The sequence below is a fragment of the Anguilla anguilla genome, chromosome 2 (genome assembly GCF_013347855.1).
Source record: "Anguilla anguilla isolate fAngAng1 chromosome 2, fAngAng1.pri, whole genome shotgun sequence".
NCBI lineage: Eukaryota > Metazoa > Chordata > Actinopteri > Anguilliformes > Anguillidae > Anguilla > Anguilla anguilla.
In genome coordinates, this window is record NC_049202.1 from 10,853,114 (window position 1) to 10,875,813 (window position 22,700).

Below are 22,700 nucleotides of genomic sequence, written 5' to 3' on the forward strand. Positions count from 1 at the left end.
GACAACAATCCACTGCAACCGACTCATATATGCATATGCGATAACACCATAGTCCACTTTAATACATCGCATGTTGTCAGCCCCGCTTAAAATAAATGGTACGAATCCAGGTAAGTGCACTGCATCATATGGTCCAATTCTTGATTTCATAAATGCATGGACTACTTTATTCACCTACTATGAGGCTATTGTCAGTGCACGTGGCAGAATGCAGCCTACAGCATCACGTTCTTGCTGCAAATGCAAAAAGAAAATGTCCAAGAAATTTTCTAAAGATTTGCTGTGAAGACAATGAAGGCTGTTATAATGCCTGCATTTTTTGCCTCATTTTGCTACTTCATGTTCCAGAATAGTTTATTTATTGGCTGTTACCCCAGAACAAAAAAAAAGTGTTCACTCATTGTGCGATTGTAACAAATGTCTACAGTAGTGTAGCCTACAGTATGATTATGTTGATGAAAACACACATCCAGACATGTGCATCGATGCACACAACAAAATCATTGTCCAACAGTTTCTGCTTCTGAGATTTATTTACACATGGAAGTTGTCACTATTGGTCTTATATCAATGAGATATTTCATTTATTTACAATTGATTTTATTATACAGTACCTGTTGTCAGTATGAAAACTGTACAATAGAGAGTAAGAGTAGAAATAGAAAAATGCAGACTAAATGATTCAATGTATAAATTAAAATTAAGATACAAAGGGAGAAGTATTGCCAAGCTAAATACAACTTTCCATAAAAAGAGAAAATAGACTTGACAAAATTCCAACATGAATATGTATGTGGTCAAGTACGGTAAAATAAAATACAGATTCAACATACAAATAAGACAAATACACTAACCATATGTCTGCATATAAAGATGGCTCTAGATGGGTGTTATGCTGCATAAAGATGACGAAATCTTTAAAAAGTAACTGAGTACTGTATCTTTTACCACACACTAAGCATAAAAATAATTTATACCGTGAATGCTGAAAACCTTTTCTAAACACACTGTCAAAGCTGTACGTGTAACATGTTCATTTGTAGCACACCTCACCAAAGCAAAAAACTGTCACTTCTACTCAGAAAAGCAAAACATGGACCGGCTTTTATATAGTTAAAGACTAAAATTCCACATGCCACTCCGAGTTCTCTATTGCACTTCATGAACATCCGTTTCTGTAGAACAATTCCACTTGCGCAAACTAAATCTGAAGTAGTAAAAAGAATCATCTTCCAAATTGTTTCCTTTCTTTTTTTTCTTCTTTTTTTAAAGTCATATCTCAGCTTATCTCATATATAATTGAAAAGGGGACTGCACGTCCAGTTAACTGGCAGTTAGCACTCTCGACAACAAAAGCAGTTCATTTCATCTCATTTCATATCATGGATAGTGTTTATAAGGATAGTAAACATCCCTTTGTTTGGATCTCAAGTGCAGTGCAAGTTAATAAGCATGTTATCATAGCCTTGGATACAACATTGGTATACAATTTTGGTGCAATCTTAATACATATTCAAACATTTTAAAATAAGATTAATGCTCTTATGGGATTGGTCCGTCAAAAGTCCATGTATTTGCTGGTATGTCAATTTATTGGAGGGATTTATTTCCCCATATAAGTTACTTTATTGTTATTATTGTTATTCTTAATAAATCCACAGGAGTACATCATCAGCGTAAGATGTAAGTGTTTTTTTTAAGTTAAAGCATACTTTGGGCTGGTGATACTGACACTTAGGCTCAATTATCCCCCGTCTTTTCTTTAAAAAAAAAAAAAGACTCCCCTTTTCACAGCTCCCAACATCCGCGTGTTCTTTAAACCCGCAGAAACTCTCACTTCAGTAATACTGGCGATGGTGATATAGGCTTCAGTCTTCAAGTATTGCTTCACAGATCTGTAGTGAAAATTATTTCATGGTTGCCATTGCTTATCCTCCGTTGCGGCTGTCTTGAACATGGAATCTTCAGAGGAAGAGAACTATGCGACTGTTATTTATGCTGCCCCCGGCGTATGACGGCTAAGTCATTAGCTTTTAAGCGCTGGGCTATTGTTCTTGTCCATGTCCTTGTCCTTCATCAGCGCAGCAAATACCTGTGGAAAAGAAAAGCGCGAGACAGTTCAGTATCTGTACATAGAATCTGTACGCATCCATACAGGGACCACGGAGATGTTATTTTATTGATTTATGGCGATCATACATTAATCCTGTAGGTGGTGCTGTGCGTGCCTATAATACATACATACTGTATAACAGTCCTTAGAAAATCAAAAATCTGTCATGTACTCGAGGAAAAAAAAAATTAAGGCACATTCCTTGAACCATCTGGAAAAGTTGAGAATGGACTAGAAAATCCAGACTGTACTCAGTACTACTGTTTCCTATTGGAATAATGTTGCAGCCCTGTCACATTTTATGCACATACTGTACAGCTTTCTGCATGACATCTGTGAGGAATTTTTCCATTTGCAAATTCCCAAAATGGGAACAGAAAAGCTTCAACGCTGAACCACAGAATAGTAACGGAATCTGTTGAATAGGAAGAACATGCGCTACATGTATATATATTCCAACTTTCACACCTACACTCTCCATGCTCTTTAAAGCAAGCACATTTCTAAGTTACACTTGTCTTTGTCTTCATGGCTTCTTCAATACAGCTGTGAATGATCAGAGGAACAGTGCAGTGTTATTTTTTAATTGCATGAGTTGTTTTAGAGAGTGGTACAAACTGCAGCCCCTGAACCCGGTTGAAATTAATTGCAATGAAACCAGTTTTTAAAAACTGGCACATGAAGTGCTTACAACTAAATGTTCAGCCAGAGACTGCAAGCCCCAGAGAGTAATGTGCTTTAACTATATTTGACCACAGAACCTCAAGTGTGGAAGTGCAGTTTTTAAAAAAAAGGATGATAAAATTAAAAGTACAAAGCGAGCCTTTTTTGAAAACTGTTTTAGAAGAAAACTGGGTCACAAGCCCTTATAAGCCAAAAGCAACTAATTTAAACTGAAAGTTCTTTTAAATTAAAATGATAACAGTCATAATTTAATTTATCATGAAATGCATTTTTGTGGTCATTTCATGCAATGTGGCCTCTGTGTAATGCTGAGTAACTGGATGCCAGACAAAACACATACTCGGGGAACAAATCCATGATGCTTTCAGTCAAAACCATTTTTAGACTCCGTTCTGAACAACACCCTATTCAGGACTGAGTGACTGCTCCCAGTTTGCAGCCAGTTAGAGACTCATGCTAAATGGGCTGGGGTGTTGACATGGTAACTTCTCAATGTTTAGGACTCTGTTGCAGGAAGCAGCCACTAATTACCCTCTATTGTGACCAGGGCATTGCAGGGGGTCTTTCATAAGGGGCTAATATGCTACGAGTGCTTGGAGGCTTCACAGCTGCTTCAGCGAGCTGAGAGGGATTTCGGGGGGGGGGGGGGCGGGAGGGGGGCCCACCTGCGCCCACTTCTTGTTGCTGCAGACCATCTGCACGGCGGCGATGCAGCTGAAGAGCCGCTCGCAGGCCATGTCCTCGGGCAGCCGCGTCAGGAACTGCGCGATGTGGATGAAGTCCATCTGCAGCAGCACCTCCTCGTACAGGCGCAGGATGCCCAGGCCCGTGCGGAACAGGTACTCCTCCCCGTCCCGGCAGAACACGTCCCACACGCGGCACGCCAGGTCCAGGGGCAGGGACTTGCTGTACAGGGTGAAGATCCTGCACACGCACAATACACACACAAGCGCACACACACACACACACACACAGGCACACATAGACACACACACAAGCACACACACACAGGCACACATAGACACACACGCAAGCACACACACACACATAAGCACACACACACAGGCACACATAGACACACACACAAGCACACACACACACACAGGTACACACAGACACACACACAAGCACAGGCACACACAGACACACACACACACACACACAGGCACATAGACACACACACAAGCACACACACACACACACACACAAGCGCGCACACACACAGACACACACAGGTGGGTTACAAAGCGCAGCTGTGGTAGCATTACTCAGTGCAGAGGCATGTGGACACGCATGGTCCCGCTAGGCAGAGTCCGTCTGCGTTAAACGCAGCGTGACTGCCATGCAGCTCAGGCCACACGCGCTGACCCAGCCGACCCCTGCGCCGCTTTAAAATTCCTCCTCCACTCAGCCCTTCGCACGCTCCGTATCCACTCACCAGTCAATGAGATAGAGATCGGGGGTGAGGCTGTAGCTCTGGAAGTGACTGAACAGCCTGGGGAGGTTTTCTTCAAAGAACACTTCAAACGCGGCAAAGTACTTCAGCATCTGCCACAAAAGAAAGCGCTCGGTTACAACTTTTCCCTCGTCCGCTTACATCCTCCGAGCTAGCGCAGACAGCACGTTAGCATCCCGGCCCTGGAGGATGAGCTCCTCCTTTAGGCCTCCGAGCTCTGGGGGATGAAGGGTTAATACTCTGTGGAGCTGCCTTGTGACTGCGAATCCGGAAGACGCGATTCCGCATTACCAAGTCGTGATCCACTCGGAAGAAGGCCATCTGGCAAGGCTTGTTGAGGAGGTTGGCGAAGGCTATGAAGGCGTCGGCTTCTTCCAGGTTCAGGATGAGAACGGCGGCGATGAAAGACATGCCCTGAACCTGAAGCAAAGGAAAGATCTGTCGGCATTTGCGACATACAGGACAATAACCCCTCCTCTGGTACTGTATTTTACCTCATAATCTATCCCATGATCCTTCAGTCTCTCCCCCAGCCATCCTCCACCATACTTTTATATTTATTTGGAAACATTCCACTGCAATGAAGGATTAACAAATGGACCCAGCCCAAAAAATGTTGAGTGCGTTGGATTCGTTCATAACAGTTTTCAGCAAAACTGTCATGCATGCATCGCTAATGACATCATCGCTTTCCGTCATTGCCATCGTCCGCTACGTTGTGATGACGTTAATTCAAAGTAAAGGGAAGAGTTTGGTACTTGTTGCACTTGACCTCTGACCTCCTCGAAAGTGTCAAGATACTCACGTATCCCACGTCAGGTCTGTAGCAGGTGTAGGCTCCCAGCACGCTGTGCAGGAGGTCGTGGTAGGGCCCGCCCTGGCAGAGAGAGAGAGAGAGAGAGAGGGGCATCAGTACTGGGCACAGCTCTCTCACCCCAACGCACAAAGGGCGCCACCTAGAGGAGGAGCCGCGCAGTACCTTCTGAAATATGAAGAGGGAGGGGAAAGTGCGCGATATATCCAGCTTGATCAGATCCAAGCTGGACTCCCTGTCTGCGAGCGAAGCCCCGGAATCTGAAAGAAGAAGAGAGGGAAATAAACAGTCGCCTGGCGTAAAGGGAACAGAATCTGAACAGCAGAATCGGGCCCTGTTAACGAGCGCAGATTATGCAGTCCATTGCCACGGCAACACACAGGAAGGGGATTGTGAATCATGAAAGTGGGGATTCCCAGAAGAGGCTGAGACCGTGCTGAGATTGCTTTTTAAATGCGGGGTCGTACACTTGTGGCCAATTCGGTTTTCAGATTCATTTCAAGTTCTTGCTAATATTATTGAAACAATACTTCACAACAAAATGTTACATTTGTAGTGTACTTAAGACAACACAAACGACCCATATTGTGTTGAAAAAAAAACCTTGGTTTGATTCAGTTGTACATAATGCTATTTTCCAACATATTTAAACATAAATCAGCGTATCAAAACCAGGCCAACGTTGCCCGCTAAGAGACACGCGGTGAATCTTTGTTTGGTTGCATAACGGTCCCGAGGTTCCCTTGTAATTGGCAAAAACAGAGAGCTACAGATTAACTGCAGATGTCTGAGGGAGCTCTGAGCGTTTACAGGCTACAGGGACAGGGGCCATACTTTAGCTCCGGCTACAGGCAGGCTTCTCGGCTAATGTAAGAAACAGGCCCTCGCACATGAAGCGCAGCAGCCGACAAACAAACGTAACTAAAGCTGCTGGCGCGTGTGTAAAACGAGGAGGCGGTCTGCACTCGGAGCAGTTCAGCCAAACCCCGCTGCGCCGCCGCGCTTTAAACGGGCACGAAAAACAGGAAATAACAGCGGTCCGTTTGAGGAAGTGGAGAAAATAAAAGTGTGTGCGGGAAGGAGAACCGGTCCGACGGCGGGGCGGAGGAGCCCGTGGAATGCGGAGCTTTTTGCGTCGTGAGTCGCTCAGCGATGCGTCGCGGTTAACTGTGGGGGGGGGGATCAGCACGTACCCTCCGCCTCGGTCTCCGAGCTGGTCTCGCTCAGGCACCTCCATCGCTCCTTGGCCCGGGAGAGGAATATTTCGTACAGCTCTGCGGAGGAAAGAGGAAGGGAAGTTTACACATTCTCCGCGCGACGCTAACCCCCCGCGCGCGGTGTCCTCTTACACATTCTCTGCGGAGAGGCTGTTTGTTCAGCACACAGCCAGAAATTACACACGGTTCCTTTCAGAACGTATAAAAGGGAGATAGATATACAGAGATAGATAGATAGGCACTTCTACATGTATACGTTATTTCCAGCCCTGTTTGCATGCAGCACATCTAACCAATCACCAGTTGTGTGTTCTGAAGAGTAACAAAAGATAACACAGCAAAGGCCATTGACTGAAATAGCTGGCCTTTTAAGTGGTCCTTAGTGGCATTGGAACAGCTTAGCATGTATTGTTATAAAATACTATGTTCTCCATTCCTGTTTGAGCCAATAATTGCTTGCACTACTCTGGCATCTAGTTATTTTGTTGAACCGTAATTTGATCTGAATTGAATGTTCCTCATGCTGTTGTAGTGTTCAGCAGGTCCTGTAGCCGTAGCGCCCCCTGCAGGCTGGGGCGAGCGGCCGTACCGTGCGTTATGTTGAGCTCGTTTCCGATGGCCAGGCTCCACACCTTCCCCCTGACGCTCGGCGGAAGGCCCTGCCACCACAGGTCCCTCACCCGGCGAGTGTTTCGCCTGGGGTGGGGGGGGGAGAGAACAGGCACGTTCAGCGGGACGTCCCACCCCAGGACCTCCGTCCCACTCATGGGCCGCTTTCTGGGGGGGGGGTACTCACATGCTCTCCCAGTTGGGGAGGATCTCGGTGTTCCAGATCACCATGGAGTTGGCGATGATCTCCTCCTGTTTAAACCGCTCCTTCATCTGCTTCTTCTTCCTCTGGGCCTCTTTCATCTCTGAGGAAGAGGAGGACCCCTTTCAAACGCTTACATAAGTACGTCAGGAGCCACGCAGCCCATCTACACATGGCATTTTGCCTACCCTCCTAGAGAGTGCCCAGCACCCTGCCAAGCCTGCTGCTGACAACCCCAAAGGTCTCCACTTCACCACATGATGCCCATTACCACATGCATTAACAACCCTTCCTGATACCAGTGCAAAGATGACCTTTAACTTATTTCCACTACTGTTCTCCTTGAGCTTCCATTAAGGCAGTGTTTGTAAAACCTAGCCCAAGGGACACCCCCCCCCCCCTTGCCATTTCTGGGTTTAGTTCTGTTTGAGCTCTCAGTTAATCGGGTTAGATGGGGGAAAACGGTGGTCGCAGGAAATGTGTTCTAGCAGAAGCAGAGATAAGGTATGTCTGTAATTAGCATACATTTTAGCAGCTTCACATTTCACTAGTACAAACTGCTATCCAATACTGTTCACGAGAGCCATGGCCATGTATTTGAAGAGCGAAGCATGTTCAAGGGCAAATATTGACAAAATATTTAAAGTTTACTTTATCAGTAACACCCTTCACAAACTATTTGTCTTTACAGCACATGCAGGTGCCAAATAAAGATCATCAGCTACTAGCTCAAACCTGATTCATTCAGAGTGGGAATTAACCAGCACACGTAGTGAATCTCCGACACCAAGCTAAACTGAGCTATATTTACAACAATTAGCCGTCTTTGCTCAAGGAGAACAAGGTGCTCTCTCCAAACACTAATAGCCCTACAGCACAGACATCACAGGTCTGACTCTAGGTGCATCATATGTTCCCACAGTAATGGGCTTTGTCACACCACAGGTAGGGTAAGTGTGAACTGGCCAGGGTTCCTCAGGTCACTGAACCATCAAAAAAGGAACTGAATAAAGAAACTGAATCATAGACTGAATAAAGCAAGGAAGGGTAGGTGTTGTCATAGCAATCCATAGGCCCTCCATGATTGGTTGAAAAACGTGCAATTCCCACTGGAATCATATTTTTCAAACTCTCATGGAGGGATTGTGGACTCACATACCACCCCCCCCCCCACTCAGGGGAGTCCTCTGGGGACAGTGTAACCGGTCAGTGTCACAGACCGCGGCGTTACCCAGAACCCACCTCTCTTCTTGGCCTCGGCCACCATCTCGTCGTACTCCTGGCGGTGGCGCTGGGCCTCCTCCGCTGACTTTGCCGGGAGGTTTCTGTGGACGAAAACCAGGGCGGGAACGCGGTGAGAGACCGCCCTTAACTAACCACACAAGGCAGGAAGGCAGAGACATGAAACCTGTCACTCATAAAACCCCTAACTATACTGGGAAGGAAGGCGGAGCCATAAAACCTGCCATTCATAAAACCCCTAACTACACCGGACAGGAAGGTGGAGCCATGAAACCTGTCACTCACGAAGACCATAGGGGAGAGCCCTGCAGCTGCACCAGCTTTTGAGCGAATGCAGTTCAGACTGCGGTCTCACATTTCACCATTTATTCATATTTTATGAATTCCCCGGCTGGCCAGGAGGGGGAGCAGCAGACGTGGAGTCCCCAAGGTTGAATCGGGAAAACCTGCCCCGGTCACATTTATTTATTCACTCCTTCTTAAAGAATACATGTCAGGGCGTTCCGACCAGACGGTGCTCAGATGAACAGTCATGTGGATTTAAAACCAGCGGAGCGGTTTTCTGGGAAGCGCCTCTGGGGGGCGCCGTTTCCACGCGGGGGGGTGTACTCACGCCGGGCGGTTCTCCAGGATGAGCGCGGTGGTGGAGAGGGGCTCGAACTCCAGGTTCTTGCGCCGCCCCGCCGGAGCCTTGGACAGGGGGTTGGGGGCCTTCCCCGTCCGCGCCTCGTACTCCTGAACGGGCAAGCCACCGAAAAACAGAAAGAAAGACAGGCGGGTGAGACTCCCCCCGCCCCCGTCGGCTGGAAACGCAGGGTCTGTGAGGCGCGGCCCCGTAAATCTGCGGGTTCGCGTTTTACAGGGAACGCTGCATTCAGAGCCCCCCCCCACCCCGCCCGCCCCCACACAAGCCAATGCGCAACAGCTGACAAGCCTGAGGGAAATCACAAGGCAATACAACCAGCAGCCTGGAACAAATATAGAACATGGAGAGAGTATTGTGTGCTTTATTCCTGACCCTGTCTGTAGAAGTGAGCGCTCCTGAGAAAACAGTCTCTGGAATCCGTTTCTGGGGGGGTGGGGAGGAGAGGGGGTAGGCGTATAGCGGTCTCTACTTCCTGCGTTTTTGATGTTTCCTCTCAAACGCAAAATGTCAGCGGGCAGGGAGGCTGAAGGAGCCTCGAGCCGAACATAAACTCCATTTCAAGGCCGGGCCTGAGGAGCGGAGATAAACCGCTCGCCTGTTAGTTTCACGGACAAGGCGCTTAGGCGATGAGTCACAGGGTAATTACAGCGTTCCCCTTCATCTTCCCAACAGGCACCATAAAGTCCCATGAAACCGCGGCTCTGACTGGCTTTAAAATAAAGAACGTTCTGAGAAGGGTGTGCTGCGTATGCAATCGAGCGTCCTGTTTTTCTCCTTACACTCCCCGCGTAACCCAGGAGCGGAACACCTAACTCAGCCGTCTTCACCACTGACAAATCCAAAGAGCCGATTTCTCAATTTCCACAACATTCCTTATCAAGGCCACGTTTCGTGAAAACATCTCCCCTTTTTTTTTGTACGGCTGCAGACAGTCGCTTGACACAGGGGCCGAAGCTTATACACTCTGGGGAAATTCTTCCATTCTTAAGCGATCATCTCACATTTCCGTCGCTGTGAAGGGATCGTCTGTCCTCTAAAATTCCTGCCGTGGCTATACAGTTACACACCGACGGAGACTAAGCTTACAACATTGGAAGGGCTGTGTTTGTACAAGTGAGTAATGCTAAGCGGCTAGTGACTAATCCTACATATCTGGCAGGCTTCAACGGTCACTCATAATGGGCACAGTGACTTACAGTGGACTGCAGGAAGTGGACACTGATGACATGCCACTGTACTCGAGAGGCCTCGGTGTCAGCTGTTGCTTACAGTTAGCGCACGCTCATTCGTCGTTGGGTCCGAATGCAAGGGACACAACGGCCACCTTTCACAGTGCGGGACACTGGACACACCAAGGCCCCTAAATGGGCACATTGTACTTGATGGGCGATACGGTGAGACTTATGGGCGCGGTTGCAGGTCTCGATGGGTGCGATGAGGTGGGGGTGGGATGAGGTGAGGGTGGGTGGGTGACTGGCAGGGGCGAGCACGAAGAGCCGTCTGTCTCTTCCGTCGCCGCGGGTGACCAGACGCTATAACAGTTACGCTATACGATGGCCAGGGAGGCGTGAGATGCGATTGGCTGTTGCTACAGCGGGCTCTCTGTGAAACGTGACCACCTAAAGCTGGCCCTGAGCTCCACCTCTGTGGAGATATTTCTAGGGTTCTGTTGCTTGAAGAACAATGGCATTTTAAGCGAAGCGGCAACGGACGTTTATCACCAGCGACAGCTTCATGGAAAAGGGTCCTAAAACAAGCAAAGCAAAGCTGCTCTAGCGGCTGACCTAGACTGCTGCTCTCTGACCTTCGCCTTCAGTATTACCAGACCTTTTTTAATAAGCAGACCGCCTTTCTGACAGTGGACGAGTAAACATGCCAAAACTCATCAACTTAACCAAGCCGTGGCATGAAAAACAGACCACGACAATAACATAATGAGTGTTACATAATCTACATCTCTGAGCCAAATAGTTAGAAACGAGACAGTATTTTTTCCCCTCAAAGATCACAAAAGAATTCTATCTGCAAAAAGTAATGAAATATTAACCACTCGTCCAAGAAACCAGTATTATGAAATGTAACTACACTGCAGACACTTTGAGGCGCATGCAATATCTAGTCAGCACAAAAAGGACCGACTACAGCCAAACATCCACATTACAACTGTCGCTTGTCACTGCACTCTGAGCAATCTTTAATACGCCTCTAATAAAATGTATTAATAAGTCTCAATTATTTTAATTATGCAGCATCATACACAAAATCCCAAATGTGATTTGAAAATATTACTATTGGAATAAGCCATAATAAATCATCTTAGGTCTATTCTTTCCATTTAGGAAGTAAAAATAACTTGTTTGACAAGCACAGTCCAATGTAGCCTGCATTTACTGACTTACTGAGGTATGAGTAACACTAATAACAGTGTCTGTCTAAAACCTAACTGTGCATGCCTGTATAAACAAAGCCCATTTTAATATGAGACCAGAATGATTCCTGAGCAATATGTTTGCATTAAAATGGCCACCGTCCCAGGCCACAGCATATAGCGTGCGAAACGTCAGCGGGTGAAGGGTTAGTCACGATACATGAGCGCGTCCTCGCGCTTAACAGGCGAGGACCCCACCCCCCACCCCCCGCATGACAATGCGCGCGAGAGAGAGAGAGAGCGCGAGCGGACAGGGTGACCCGCTGTCCTCTACCCCCCCTCCCCCCCCGGTACGGCAGCATGCGGTTTCCGCTGGATGTTAGCGCCATGGCGTTCTGAAGCGTCTATGAGCGTGAGAGGCGCGGACACGGGCCCGGCGAGCTAGTGGAGATGAGCGCTAGGCGGGTTTCCCATGCAAGAGAGGAGGCTGGAGGTTTGAGAGGAAGAAAAAAAAAAAAGGTGACTGGAAAAAAAAGAGAAGTTCCATACCCCTGCGCTTAAGAGGTTGGGTGTGGACACGGACGTAAGATTGCCCGGGTTACTCTCCTGCTGGGGGAAGACAGACAAGCACGCACTCAGTCAGTGGGGGGGGGGCGGCGGTGAGCTCAGGCTAGCCCCGCCTAAAACCAGCGCCCCCTGCCTGAGAGAAAATTACAGTGCCCTTAAAATTACACATCCGCCACCTCGGTACAGGCCCACACCCCCCCCCCCCACTTGAGCCCCTACACCCTGGGGAGCAGAAGGCGGTGGTGTGAGTGGTATGTGCCGCAGTAGCCAACCCAGTTATTTGACCCAGTAGCGGATTAGCGCCGTAGCTTTGAGTTAACGGCGGTAAAGATCACATTCCAGCTCCCCCGCCGGCAGCGCGTAGCATTTTTTATTAGCCGCGTCGGTTATTTGCTTAGCGGATGCCGGGTGGACTCGCGCAGCTAGCGGGTTTCATATACCGCTCATTCAAACAGCGGGATTACCAGCCAAGCTCGCTATACCCCACCGCTGTGCACACACCCCGCTAATGTAGTCTCAGCACAGGGAAGAGGCCACTGTTCAGAGGATTACTGACTAAGGGGAAACGGGTTTGAATCCATAAAATGTAGCTTGTGAGCTGCAGGGCTGAACACACTGCTGACGCTGTTATTCGGTGTATTAATATGCCCCGGAGTGTCAGGCCTGACTGTGCCAGTGCCGACCGTGGCCGGCAGCCCAGCGGGGTGGCGTACGGCTAACCGCTAGCTCGCCCCCGGATCACCGCTCGCCCCGGCCTCACTGCGCAACAACGGCTCTGCCGGGCCTGCGGCTGCCTCAGGGCTGCCTGCAGCAGCCGCGCGCGCACGGGTCACACCCCAGCTGCGACTGCGCAGCTGAGCGAAGCGCGCAAGACAGTGAGGAGAGCAGCAGGCGCGTTTCTCTGTGCGCTCCCGAACCCACAGTGAGCGTCGCTGGGATGCGCCTATGGATACAATTCCGCACCCCTGTATCTAAAGATGCGGGAATACGAATGGGCTCATAAAGCACACGCCGAGGAGCCTCCTCCGCTCCCCCGCCAGAGGAGGACGAACCGTGAGTCACGGCGGGCGTAACGAGCCGTGTCGCTCGCTAATTGCGGTGCGTGTGCACGGCTAATTGCAGTGGAAGGTTGTGTGCTGTAAGGCCGAGCTACCGGGCTCTGCTAATCCTGCACAGAAACCTGCTGCCATCAAAGCCTCTCTGAGTGTACAGGAGCCATACGCGCTCCCGGTGCCTAATGATCTCCCTGCGGCGTGGATCCATGTCTCCGCGTTTCGCCTTTGAGCTATGAAGTCGTGGGTTAACTCCCATCTGCAGTGGAAGGATGTGTGATATGTGTGTGTGTGTGTGTGTGTGTGTGTGTGTGTGGAAGGGTGTGTGCTGTGTGTGTGTGTGGAAGGATGTGTGTGTGTGTGTGTGTGTGCGCGCGCGTGTGCGCATGTGTGGGTGCGTTGTGTATATGTGTGTAAGTGTGTGTGTATGTGTGTGCGTGTGCATGTATGTTTGAGCGTGTATGTGCAGGGCAGCAGAGAGAGGGTCAGGGAACAGGAAGCATCAGACAGGAAGGAAGCCCCATGCCGCTGGGATGCAACCCGGCCGAGCTGACTTCCTGCTGAGAAGGGGCGGGGCGAGCGTCCAACCAGCTGCGGCAACAGGCCAGCCGGGGGAGGAGCCTCTGCCACCTGACCCCATTCCTGCCTCAGCTGGCGCCTCGCCACGCACGAACCAGGGCCACGCCCTCGGCAGGCCCGGCAACAACGCGCGCCTGCAACATGACAGCCTTCACCAGCACCTCCAGCTCCTCAGCGGGACTGATTAAACCTCCCAAAGAGAGAGTCTGTCAGCTTCCCCTTTCAACAGCTCACGCTGTTTTTTCATTCATTTCCTCACTGCCCATATATGGGCAGCACTCAGAGCCAGCTGCTTCTCTCCAGTAGTGCCTTGGAGAAGCTCAGCCGTCAGAGAGCAAACGACCTCACTCAGAAAAAATCCATTCGCATCCCGGATTTGGATTCAATTTAACATTCGCTTAACTTTGACTTGCAACTAAATGCAAATCTGCATTTTTTCATACACAAATACAGTTTGTAACGCTCGCATTAACTTCCAAGTCAAAGTTAAGGACAAATGTAAATTTAATACAGGCCGCAAGTGTGCGTCCAAGTGCCTCGTGGCTATGCAGGCGTGTAACAGATGGGTGTGGAATGTCTTCATTTTTTCCCTAGCCATCTTGAAATCGAATAGCCTTCCTGTGTTGCCTTGAGAAGAGAGCACTGGGGAAATTCAACTGCTTCGTTGCTCGTGAGGATGGCAGCGATGCGAGACGATTAATGCGACGCTAGGTGCTTAGCGCGGCGCTAGGTGCTTAGCACGACGCTAGGTGCTCAGCGCTGCTGGGTTTGTACTGGGTGACTGAGGCACATACCCCCCACCCCAGGGGTTGCAGCTGACTCACACTGGAGCCAGCCAGCTTCCCCTGAAACCAGGCCTTCGCTCGCCCTGAACCGAAAGCCTCTTCACTGCAAAAGCTCTTGAAGAGACAGAGGCCTCACCAACAGTATATGCGACAGACAGATCCATAAGTGACATCACAGTTATGGTACTCCCAAGGCCCCACGTGATAAAGCAGAGCAGAGTATTCTGCACAAGCCAGGGGTGCGCTAAAGATGATATGGACACGCCCGTCTCACGGTCTTAAAGGGCCCTACTCCGGGTCCCGGAGCGGCAAAACCAACCTGCTGGATGGTCCGGGAGTCTTTCTGCGGGTTCTCACGGAGCGGCACTTTCCCGAACAGCTTCCAGCCCGGTACGCTCTGCGACGGGAGCTTCTGTTCCTTCGACTTCCTGGAAAACAAGCTCCTGGTGAGATACAAACGGGGACCGGGGGGGGAAGGGGGTGGGGGGAGGGTGTGGGGGGAGTGGGAGAGAGAGTGCGGGGAGGGGTGAGCTTTCAGCAGGGTGTAGGGATAGGGCCAGCAGTGGAAAAGGGTCTGAATCTGTTTAAACTTCTGTCCGGTTTTTGGGATGCCGCATTAAGGCAGAGAGGACAGGGATGCTGGACTGACATATGCCAAAAATATATATTTTTTAAAATCTGCGAGGCAGACCAGCACCCAGGGCTGAGAGAACACGATTTAGAATAGAGGGAAACAAATTATTCCAAAACATTTTTCCACTGAGTCTGAGGTGCCGCTGTACGAGCAGTCAAATGTCCTCTATGTGTCAGTCTGGCTAATGCAGAGAGTATCCACTGTACACCGCCGTTACTGACACATCCGCCAGATTCAGCAACATTCATCACCTTGGGCATCGTTCAGTTCAATTCAGTGCAAAGTTCTCCTCGTAACCAAGGTCAATTTCATAACCTACAACGGTTTAATATGAGCAAACATGTATCCTTCTTAGGTAAATGTAGGCTACATAAAATAACTGACATAAACGTTTCTTCCTCTTGCTCTGGTGGCCACATTCTATCATTTTATCAGATTAATTTTGCATGGGGTCAGATTTCTATAGGACACAAGTCCTGACGTTCAGAAAATATCTTCTCGCAATTATTTTGGCCTCTGGTTTGATGATAAATAGCCTTTTAGCTAATATTCATATAAGCTGCCTCACTAGGAAACAGAAAATAAACAGGCGTTCTTCTTTAGCAATGTCCTCTTTTTCATTGGAAAGAATGGTGATGTCCTCACCGCTAACAGTTCTCCATGTCCTAGATACAGCAGAACAGGATGCTCACTGCTTCGTCACTAATGACAGGTCACTCGCACACAGGAGAGGGCCGCGCCCCCTCAGCTACACGCACACTTCATCACCTGCGTGTTTCTATATTAGGCCACCACACCAAACTCCAAACCTGGAATTCCTCTCATTCCCACACTTGCTCTTGGGAAAAGATGCTTTTTAAAACCACCCACCCCCATACTGAAATTGGAAAAAAACAGCTTTTGGAAAAACTGCATTACGTTCTGTGGTCCTGCAACATTTTACTGAATCTGATCAATCTCGACTCTCTCACTCCTGAGAATGAATTCAAATCCAGGACTGACGATACAGGAGTGTAAACACTTTTAATCCCTTAAACCCTGAGAATCATTGCACCATATCCTACACTCCAATATGATTGAGACTCACTGCACTAATATCCTAAACTTCAATAAGATGACAAGGTTCAAGACCAAAGGTTGGCTTTCAAAGAGGAAAAAGTCATTCCTGTCTGCTTCTTACTGGACGTTATCATGTCTGCTTTTATACAGGCATCATTACAGCCACCTCAGAAACAAACAAGCACAGATGTGCAATACGTAGCTTACGTGATAAACATTTTGCTCTTTTTAAAGAGGCTGCCGGCCACTTTCACAACTTCTGATGCTGAATTTTTCGGGGGCACCTCAACTTGAGGTTGGGCGAAACTTGGTTCCTGTCACTCCGAAAATCTGAGACACTTTCAAACGGCCGTGGAACTGCAGCTTTGTCTCGGGTGTGTGAAGCGGGTCCTCCACCGCTCCTCACCGCAAATCCCCTCTCTGCCCTTCACATCAAAGCAGACATACTGTTCTCCTCACTTTCACCAGATAAAATGACTTCATAGCACTCCAAGTAAACACAAAGGCAACTGCGCTGCACAGTGTTTTCAGACAGAGAGTCTCCTCTCGTAAACTTCAACCCATATGAAGCAATGTCCCCAAAATTACTGCACGTCAGCATTGCAGATGCAGGCCTAACCGTCCACAACAAAGTGGAGCACAGTGAACGCAAGTTGCCTCTGTGTTGATCATTACCAAGATGACTACAGCACAATCTCGAAAATTAGCACTACAAAGGAATGAATCCGTGCAAGAAAGGAAAAAGGAATGTGTTTTTGAGTGGCAGATAAGATCGTCACAGAAACAGGGGTGGTTTTTAAAGTTTCACTTCCTGAAAAATGTTGTGGCGTCAGGCACTTCTTTACTGGCAATTGGGAAAGTTGCCTTTTAGCTGCAACGGCTCCTCGTGAGAAAATTAGGCTACGCGCTGCCGATTCCAGAGAAGGAAGGCAATGGAAACTGGTGTCTAGCTGGCAATGTCAACCGTCTCCAGCTCAAAAGGGTTCACGTCAGCTGGCTCCGTTTCCAATTTGCTACGGCTTTCGCTAAATATTTAACGAAGGAAAGAGTAAACAGTAACTCTTCTGCAGATTGGAACCGGTCCTTAGCTATTCCATCAGCTAGCCTATTAATGTTTCTTCCTGGTCCGGACACACGAACACATTACACAAACTGCTCCACAAAAATGAGAGAGCGGGAGACGGCGCTTCACTTTCAGTACAGTTTTACACATCCTTCTGAAGAAAACAAAATCCACAGGCACACCGCCGCGCGGTGTGAATAATTGACGATTCTTCCTCTTTGCCTGGTCATTTTTTCCACTGCATATCCGTGACCCATTTACGGCTTGCTGACAAAAGACGAGTCGAGAACTGAAGCCATCAAATAAGTCAGCAAATATTTTAAAAGGACAGCGCTGCGGTTATATTCAGTTAGGGCGACTTCAGACAAAAAAAAGAAATAACTAGCCTATGCAGTTCCTCAAGCATTAAACGGCATTTAATTATTCTCAGTCCTCTTCTTATTCTCAATAACTTAGAAGTTGTTCGTTTGATATATTTCTTTCAGGCTGAACAAGAGGCTGCAAGTCTGATGTCATATGATATTGAAAGAATGTTAACAGAAGCTAAAGGAAGGTTTTAAAAAAAGCAAAGGAAGCTTCCTGAATTTAACATATCAAGCATATTATATTTTTAAATGAAGACAGTTACACAAGTCATATTCACTCTATATGAAAAAAGACCAACTCAAGCAGTCTGGAGACATCTGGCAGTAGTGATGTCTCTTTGTTGGTAGTAGAAAAACAGTTGGCAGAAAGTGTAAGATACACTGAACTGAACTCTGAGAAAGCTTCATGGAAAGAGTCCAGTGTATACCAGGGGCCCGGACAAGCAACACATCTGCCTAGAAACAGCTGCCAAACCAAAGAACAGGGTAGCTTCATCATCATTTGCATTGTGGGTACTATGGTTTTCTTTAGGAGCCTTTCTGCGAAATTGAACCCAGAAAACCATAACCACCTCCAGGTGTCCATTTTTTTCCATGACAAATTCTTTCCGATGGTCAAATAAATCAGGAAAACTTCAGAGAAGAGTATTCTGGGCGATATAGTCTACAATTTAAAAACACTAGGAAGAATCCTGACAAATGAACTGCTTTCCAAAATGTCTCTCAGCAGCAACCTAAAGATGTCATGTACTAAGCAAGCATCTGGCGTTTCCTCAGACAAATAACATCACACAATAATACCGGTCATCTGTGTTAGCCTAAGCCAAAATAACAAATAGTTTTAGAGGCTCGTGATTGAAAGTCTGAATATGTAGGCAGGCCGCCAACACAAAAATATTAAGTATAATATATATAGGCTATATGAAATAGATATGCCTATATTGCCAGAATTCCTCCAAAGAAAGGAAAATGCATCTAATGTCATCACTGTCAGACATATTATAAGCGGCATTTCCATGGCAACAGAAATCAGACAGTGATAATATAACGCAGGCACGTGATGTGACTTATGACCGTGTCTAATGCTGGAAGCCAGGAAAAGGTGGGATTGGTCGACGTTCCCTCTGAACTCTGGGAGGCTTCGGAATGCGGTGCTATGGAGTAAAAACAGCCCTGCGGTTAATCTGTTCCACAGCCGCGCGCTAGCTATTCCACGGAAAAGGTGACACCCGTTAAGCATAATGCTGACATCGGCAGAACTCGTGCGCAGTTACAAGAGCCGACAGAAAGATGGCCGAGCCATCACCCCCCCGTCACGACGACCACAGCACCAGAGTTACGAACTAAAGGAGAGGTTTTGGGGCTCCGGATCTTCAGCACTGTCTGTAGCTCCAGGGGGATGCGGAACATTAACATTTTTCTAATGATCTACGACCAGAAGAGGCAAGAGACTGACTCCAGCCAAACAGCTGTATATCTCTTTGAAAGAAAAGGACAGAAAATCTGTAAGCCTGCGATCCCCGTTCGGGCTCCAACGCGGGACGCCAAATTGTTATCTCGGGCTAGACGACTGTAATGCGTCAGTGGGCAGCCTGTTGAAAACAACGCGGGACGCTTTGACCTTGGTGGTGAGGGAGAGAGAACATTAAAACTTTCCTTCCAAGCGGTCTACGATAAACACGAAAAACAGTTCAGTCCCCAAGAGGAAGGCACATACATTGACAAATGAAAAAATAATTCTAATATTTTCACAATAACAATAATTATAATAATCACTTCAATAATTATTTACAATATTATCATACAAGCTATATATATCAACCAAAACCATACCGCAAATACAAAACATCCTAATTTATCGTGAATTCAATAAAGCAAGGAAAAACTACAGGACTTTAAGAGTCAGAGTGGTTTCAGCAAAGATTGAAAATTATTAAGACACCACACCACCAAACAACCTAATTTCCTGTGACCTACTGCACAGACAGCATACAAGCTTAGGTCATTAATCTCTGATCTGTTTCGGTCAGTTAGCCCTCCGGCACACCCCTTTGAGCCACTTCATTCAGAGAAAATCATAAGTCTGCTTCGTTCTGCACAAGTGAGTACCATTCGAAGGATTTAGGGCAAAGTCATTTCTCAGTTGCAATAAATAAATCACATTATGCATGCAGGCCTAGCTTAATCACTGATTTTTCTTCCTGAAGCATATTTCTAATACATGCCCACAAAGGAACTGTATCATATGACAGTACAGCCAAATGCAACAAGATTGATCATCTTGTATAAACTTACAATGATCAGAACACTTAGCCTAAGTCTGTAAAACAGCACAGTTCAATCTGCTTCAGGATCCAAAACAGGTGCAAATCAGAATAGCTGCATACACAAAATATTACAAAACACTACAGAAATACATTGCAAACAGGTCAAAGCACAGAAAAATACAAATAATGGACAGTGCAGCCTTGTTGAACTGTACGTAGTTTTAGCATAAAGCGCACCAGCAATATTGTAGCTTCAGCTTTCACAACATGAATATGGGGAATATGAAATGGTTATAAATGACCAAAGTTGGAGTCCAAAGTTGTTGAAAACAATCCAAGTTCCTGCAAACTTGGCCACTTGGCATGAACTTTCACCTCTTACTCTACTTCCTTTATGTAAATTCAGTGAAAAGGTATGCCTCTAGCCTAGCTTTTTAAAAAATAAAGAAGGCCTGTCTGTCTGATAAGAATACGGCTGAGTTTTACCTTTATACTGTGTACATGAATGCCACCTCAAGTTTCATCATAATATTAATCAGTCATATTAATCGAACGACTGTGTTTTCTCAGCATCAAAAAGCCTAAATTGCGCGAAATGAATCAATATCTCAACCACAGAAACCACCGTGTTAGACCGCAGGTCAGCCTGGCACCGTCTAGCCTTGTAAAACTGTTGTGCTGTGCATTGCCTTCTACCCTCAGTCACTGCATTAACGACAGGATTACGGGTACTTTAAAAAAAAAAGCACCACTCAGCTTAGTTTCTCTATAAGATTTTGACATGACAAATATCTGCTTGTTAGTTGGAATGACAATGAAAATTACTGTTTTTATTACCTGCCGAAAAAATCCGAGATGCCCTGTTTTTTGGATTTAAGCCCCTGGTCTGAAGATTCTACGTTCACACCATCCGGGATGTTGTCGGGAGCACTTTGACGACGACTGGCCTCAAATGTGTTTCTGGAACTTAGACTGACATCCATGAACCGTAGGTCATGTTGCGCGTCGGCCCCGAATATCTCGCCATCCTCCGGACTCAGTGGAGTGGAGTCACAGCTCAGAGAGACGGTGGTGTTCGGGTGCGTTCTAAGAGTTAGGGGCCTAGAGGGACCGCCCTTGCCCTGCTCCCCACCATTTCCCAAACCGTGTATTTTGTCGTCTTCGGGGTACGATGGGCTCAGTGATAAATTGCTGGCATTGGGTTCAGACGAATCAAAATCAGACACATTCTCTTCGCTCACTAGTGTAGTGTGCGTGTTTTTACCAGGCTCGAATTCCTCACTGGCACCTTTACAACAGGCTGGTGACAAAGAAATGTCTTTACTTTGCGGGTTAGCCGCAAGAGTCTGTACATTTTCCACGGCTGTGTTTACTATGAGTAGTCCACCATTTGTTGCCTTCGCCTCCTTTTCAGGAGCATCTGGTGTTTTGGAAACAAATATGGATCGGTCCACAGTTTGCGGAACAGAGTCGGTGTCGTAAGCACCTTGTTGAACACAGTCTGTCCCCCAATTAGACGGCGTTACGTCTGCGGGCGGCGAGGCCGTACAAGTGCAGTTCTGCTGATGTTTTCCATCGCATGCAAATGAAGAAAAAGCGGTGGGCCGCGCCTCTGGCTCAGATTTGGAGTATCTCTCGTCCAGGTTGTCAGAGTTAGAATCCGTGCCCCCAATCCCATGTGAAATTCCGTCTAGCAGCAGCATCCCGTTCATCATTTCTTGCTGACCGGTGGTTACGCCGGCCGAGCAGGATGGAGTTCCCTCCATTCCCCCTCCTCCAGCTTTTGATCCAACCATTACCTCTCCTGATGACTCAGGAAATCCGTTCAGTATGGCATTACTACACAGCTCTGAAATGACACCGTTATCTTTAATCTCACTAGGAAGACAGTCTGTAACGAAATCAAGCATCTTCCTATCCCCGGCTCCACCGCACAGGGATGGCAACACAGTCGCGTCTACGTTTACATTCCTCCTGTTCACAAGACAAACATATCCTTTCCCTGTCTGACCTGACTTTCTATTATCCTCTGCTAATGCTTGGTTTTTGCTGGCTCTCAACAGACGGGACGGTGCGTCTGTTTTGCAATCAGATAATGCAGAGTACGACTTGCTTGTTTCCTCGTTTTCGTTGACATCGATAGACAAAGCCGGTTGTGAAGCTCCATTTTCTGCTTTTTCCATTTCATTCACAGTCCTAGCACAGATCCACAACAAAAACGCTGCAGCTGTGTCGCCTCGGATAGCTGGGATCTTCTCTCTCCTTGCTTGTAAAATACGTTAGTTAACATTTTACAGTCTATATTTACTTTATTATATCGAAGTACCGGACAACAACTATATAGACGCTAATACAAGCTAAACATAAGCAACAGTAAAACCGATTTCCATGAAGGTTTGTTATTAAATCCACCGGCAGCCACCCCAACGTCTGCCACGGACGGAAGCCATTTTGAAATGTCGATGACGTCTACATGCTTGGTCTTGCTGGACAGGAAGAATGAGTTGAAGTGACATCTGCTGTCCAAATTGAGCTATTACATCTACAACGGAATGGAATTGCAATTAGCGTTGCATTTCAGTGACGTACTATTTTGTTTTTTGTTTTTCTTTTGTTTTTTTCCATAGCACACGCCTTCTAGAGCGATTTGTGAATTGTTACGCAGTTTAAATGTGCTCAGTTTACTGCAGGTAATTGCAAGACGCTACTGTCGCTGTACATTGCGGCTTGGTATATGGCTTGTGATGTATAACCAACGCTTTCAGTTTGACCAAAACATGTCTGAAATGTATTTGCATAATTTGTCACAAATTATTATCAATTTGTGTTATTTATATCCATTCTGGTATTGGCTTATTTTTTTAACCTCTTGTACATTCAGTCTAGATATAGTTTAAAAGGTTAAGTCCTACAGAAGGCTATACAAACAACAGAACACGTTGCTCAGTCCAAAACAATGATAGGCTATGTTAGGTTCT

General features: G+C 47.1%; 1 protein-coding gene across 6 annotated transcripts; it reads right to left on the reverse strand.

Moving 5' to 3' along the window:
• Positions 1-514: 514 nt before the first annotated feature.
• On the reverse strand, positions 515-22,187 carry tbc1d12b (TBC1 domain family, member 12b). 6 transcript variants are annotated; one of them, XM_035406351.1, is made up of 14 exons: positions 20,560-22,187; positions 14,654-14,762; positions 11,901-11,957; positions 8,951-9,072; positions 8,338-8,420; positions 7,081-7,198; positions 6,874-6,980; positions 6,261-6,341; positions 5,233-5,327; positions 5,059-5,130; positions 4,545-4,673; positions 4,236-4,345; positions 3,463-3,721; positions 515-2,092 (listed from the first exon to the last, which is right to left on the reverse strand). In XM_035406351.1, exons 1-14 carry the CDS (start codon positions 21,903-21,905, stop codon positions 2,027-2,029), a joined length of 2,754 nt encoding a protein of 917 aa, XP_035262242.1. In that variant the 5' UTR covers positions 21,906-22,187; the 3' UTR covers positions 515-2,026. The 6 variants fall into 6 exon arrangements, with proteins under 6 accessions (XP_035262242.1, XP_035262241.1, XP_035262240.1 ...); XM_035406350.1 differs by having other exon boundaries at positions 11,901-11,960; XM_035406349.1 differs by having other exon boundaries at positions 14,654-14,777.
• Between the last annotated feature and the right edge of the window lie 513 nt (positions 22,188-22,700).